At 33.6% G+C, this 4509-nt stretch overlaps 1 protein-coding gene across 1 annotated transcript; it reads right to left on the reverse strand.

Moving 5' to 3' along the window:
* Window positions 1-322: 322 nt before the first annotated feature.
* On the reverse strand, window positions 323-3348 carry LOC127848172 (perlucin-like protein). The gene is made up of 5 exons (XM_052380475.1): window positions 3204-3348; window positions 2675-2769; window positions 1664-1754; window positions 795-1005; window positions 323-373 (listed from the first exon to the last, which is right to left on the reverse strand). The coding sequence occupies exons 1-5, from the start codon at window positions 3244-3246 to the stop codon at window positions 346-348; spliced, it is 468 nt and encodes a 155-aa protein (XP_052236435.1). The 5' UTR covers window positions 3247-3348; the 3' UTR covers window positions 323-345.
* Window positions 3349-4509: the final 1161 nt, after the last annotated feature.

The following is a 4509-nucleotide window of genomic DNA, read 5'->3' on the forward strand; positions in this document are numbered from 1 at the left end:
CTTTTCTCTGGGTCCGCGAATTGATTTTAGAGATCCAGGGACGAATTTTGCATACGACGTCAGGTTTGACCTTATATGGTCTCCTACTTTAATTTGAATATGTAGCACCACCAGGCGTTCTATTACGCTGTAAAGTAGCCGCATGTAGCGAAAGTAGCGAAAATAGGCAACTCTCGTATATTAATAAATATATATATTTATTTATTTATTTAGGAAGAACGGACGGACAGACAGACAGACATTCGTATAATGTAAAAAAGTGGACTCTGACCGCCGTTGATTCCTTTTAATGTTTGATTAATGATTTCAATAACAAAACACGTAAACAATTTCTTTTATTGAAGGTTATCCAACGATAATCGATTGATCGTCGCTGAAATATAAAAAATAAATCCACTCAGTATATTCATTTATGTTATTACTCTAAATTAAAACACATAATTGCAGTTAAATAAACTAAGAAAGTTAAATGTAAATAAAATGCGATTATATGCGGTTGATTAATTACACAAACATTATAAGGTTGAAAAGCTCAAACGAAGCAAGAATAAAATAATTTGTATGTACCTGCTATTTATTTGATAGTGACCTCAACAAATAAGATTTCGAATCTTTACTTTTTTTTATATATCCACTTAATAATAAGTAGGTACCTAATATTTTTAGAAGGTATCTTCTTAATCCGAGTTCGAGTTTTTAACTTGACTTTAACTGTAGGCAATAGATAATAGTGCTAAATGAAATTACATTATTCGCGCATTCAATTTTTCTAAAGCTTCATCATACATACATACACGAGTTCACAGACTGGCTTGAACTGGCGACTACATGGAACATCAACCCAATGGTAGTTGTGCGAGGCAACAATAGCACCGCAGTTGGCTCCAGTACCGTCGTTTGATTGACCATGATCCCAGTCTGTATATTCCGCACGCTTTTCCGAAGGATACCAGGTCCAGATACCTTCGTTTGTCCCGTCGGATAGTCCAATCCAGTGCTGTTGGTCTGAGAGCACATAATTATGTCAATAGTTATTTTCCTTACGCAGTATGTCTTATGTTAAATAAAATACAAAATGCTGCAACAGTTCTTCTGTGTCTGAATAAAAAAAAAACACTCGGATTTTTGAATTCTGAAATAACGCTTTTATTATGCTGGTGCAGGCTATGCTCCGTATTGTTTATATTGAAAGTGTGATTGATTACATTATTCACGTTTAATGATATGTTTCTACACATATTGTATACAAACGTTGTTTTTAATCTACATTTAATGTCTATTTTTGCGCAATTGTTATTGGCTTAAGCCAATAGACTTAATAACCACAAATCGAAAAGACGTCTCGTCGGTTGAGTGTAAAACTGCGATAAAAATGCCAGAATGTAGTAGGATTTTAGCAGAAAAAATAGATAAGATAATTAATATTGATTTTTCTAATTCTTACAATTTTTCACTTACAGACCTTTTTTCGTATATTTTCGGGGAGTTAAGTGGAGATATAAAGCGTATTTTAATACGAAATAAACGCTTATAACATTTTACCGATATGGCTGACAATTGAGCGTCATTAAGTAAATAAACAAATGTAATAAAGGTTATAATTTAAGCCTAGTATAACGATTGTTTACCTTCAACATCGTTTATAAAAGTATTTCGTTCTTACCACTCAAAAGCATCAAAAATCCTCTGAGAAAATCGCTCTCATCTTTGGACTCAAGGTTTACCAGCGAAGCACCGTAATGTTCACAATGCCTCTAAAATGTAATAACAATTAATTAAACATACAAATAAATTGCGTACACATTAAACCAGGGTTATATGTACCTATCATATCGGGTTGCCCGCATAAAAGGCAGAACAACGTGTAAAGTAATGAGCAAACGTCGTGTGAACGAAGTCAATACGAAATGCAATCAATGAAGGAGCAAGTTAAAGCGAGATGACACGATTTTGTAAATTATTTATGAATTTATATAAAAGTTGTAAAATAACTTAGTATGTATATACGTCAATATATATTTTACTAAAAGTAAAGAAAAAACATGTGTCGAAAAATTAGAAATAAGCCAGATATTTTATTCTGAAATCGAAAATGTCTGTACAGTCGAATTCGCCAGCATGTATATCATGCATGTACGATGTGAATCTAAATTTTGTTTTACGGATCATTTTAAATTCCTGCAATAATTTATGTTTATGCGACACAAAAACTAACTCCTCATAAAAAGACGAATGCTTCTTTTATTGTAGGAACATATGTACAAAATATCTTCGTCACAATCGGCTCGGGGCGCTAATTTGTCCTTGCTGCATTTTATGAAATTTGTCTTCAATGTATAATTTTTCTTGCCCATTTTGTCTTATTGTAACATAGTTTATCAATATGTTACAAGTTAACACGTGTAAAATATCGTATAATCTCGCTTTAAGATTCTTCATATCCGCGTTCCAAAAATACGGGTTATCCTACATGCCTTATATAATGAAGGACAACATAATCACCGCTCACATTTGGCAAAAAAGGTATTAAAGTCCGTTTAAAATGCCATGTCTTACACAAACGACCGTACCTTCTGTCGTTTGGATCTTCACGATGTATGACAGAATTGTATATTTAACGAATACCATCAACGTCGAACAGTGACTTGAAATATATTGTTCGTCATGCTGTTACCTGCGAATCCAAAAAGTTGTAAGCTGTGTGTCCAAAATGGTAGCACGAGTGCTCGTATCTCACCCAGCCGTTGGGACATACTGATTCACAAAATGCTGCAATTAAACAATTAAGAGTTTACAACAATCTATTGTTCGTGTGAAATGCACGTGACGCACGTGTTGAAACACGCTCGTACTCTTGACGACTGAACGAGTTTTCATGGCCATATAATAAATATTGTTAGCAGAGCATATTACAACGAACATATATGCATATGTAACGGTTGTATAGAATGTTTGTGTAAGATTTGATCTTTTATAATCTTATATTTTATTAAAAATAAACTATCGCTTACATAAACTTAATGTAAATCATTACCGTGTACAATTAATCAATTAATGAAGGTATACTCCTACAACATATGTTGTGTATTTTAGTGTTATACAAATACGTCTAAAATGAAACTAGAATTATTTCAAATATTGAAATTACAATAACGAGTAACGGGATTATCATGATAAATATTTACATACCAATAGTTACATACCAAATAAAGAAAATATAACCGCGCAAAATAGTTTCGTATTCATACTTGACGCGCAAAACACGGTAGTTTAATAGCTCTAATTTGTATCGCTATAACATAGAAATCCACTGTGGGACACTCTTATCTCTTATCTTTCACACGCTATGTACACAATTAATTAGTGTTGGAAACGATATCTTTGTGTCTGTTACACAACTTAATTAAAGGACGGAAACGGCAATTGACGGTGTTTGATAGTAGGAGGCGAAAAAGTACACCATTTCACATTAACAAGAGAACGTGATGGCCATAAAGCGTCTGGCCAAGTTTCATCAATATTGAGGCATACATGTGGTTTTTATGGTTGCATTACAGTGAATTGTAAGGGTGAAAATTCGGAAAGAGTGTATGACCAGGTAACCTAGAGTTTAGGACAGATTCCAATTTTACTTACATATTGTCATAAACATCATGACCAGTCATATCAAAACAAAGTAATAAACGTAGTTTCTTGCAGGATTCATGTGTTTTTGTTATAACTTTTCACCTAGTAAAATCTGGCAAAACAGATATGAGAAGGAATTCCCTATTTTTTGTCATTGTCTTTACTTTCGATTGTGTCATTTTTAAGTATAATTTCATGTTACGAACAATACGTTTTGTTGTTATACTTGTAAACTGCGTCTTACTAGGACAGGAACAACAATCAACCTGTGTCGTCAAAGCAATATAACAGCACTTCAGTAACGTCCAAATACTGATGAACACCCCGTGTTTGCAATGGAAACGATTTTGAACTAGCATTTGATATCATTTAAATTTCTTATTGGAAAATGCGTTTCGATATTAGTTACAATTTAAATATTGTATGCGCACAAAGCATACTTCACGCAATTAAATCACCCTTATCACACGTACCCTAGCGCGAACAGTAACATTCGAGTAAGTTATCTTCAAATGCTTAGAGCTTTGCTACATTAAAGAAGAGTGACTGACAATAAGCAATTCCTTGCTTAGTACATGCATATAATTGGAAAATGCATTGGTCAAAGCGCTCTCCCTAAGGGTTAACCCTTTCCACACAGAAGCAAAGTGGAAATGGCTATGTGCAAACATCATTAAAACAGAACAGCCTGCGAGTAACTCGCAGTCTTTTCAGGTTTTATGTTGTTTGCTGCGCGTCAGTATCTAACAGTCCGAACTGAAACCTTTTTAAAATTGGATATAGTAAGAAAGGTATTTAATAAATGTATCTTTCTGAGGGACAACAAATGCGTTCAAATGCGTTTCTAATTGGTGAAGGGTTTAAAATATGTGTGTGTCGAAC

Source organism: Dreissena polymorpha, chromosome 10 (assembly GCF_020536995.1).
Source record: "Dreissena polymorpha isolate Duluth1 chromosome 10, UMN_Dpol_1.0, whole genome shotgun sequence".
Classification (NCBI taxonomy): domain Eukaryota; kingdom Metazoa; phylum Mollusca; class Bivalvia; order Myida; family Dreissenidae; genus Dreissena; species Dreissena polymorpha.

Coding starts and splice junctions, on each gene's coding strand:
- LOC127848172 (XM_052380475.1), bottom strand. CDS start 3,246: ATGAATACGAAACTATTTTGCGCGGTTATATTTTCTTTATTTG. Junction 2,770..3,203: donor GGTTATATTTTCTTTATTTG/GTATGTAACTAT, acceptor GTTTAATTGCAG/CATTTTGTGAATCAGTATGT. Junction 1,755..2,674: donor ACAACTTTTTGGATTCGCAG/GTAACAGCATGA, acceptor ATTACATTTTAG/AGGCATTGTGAACATTACGG.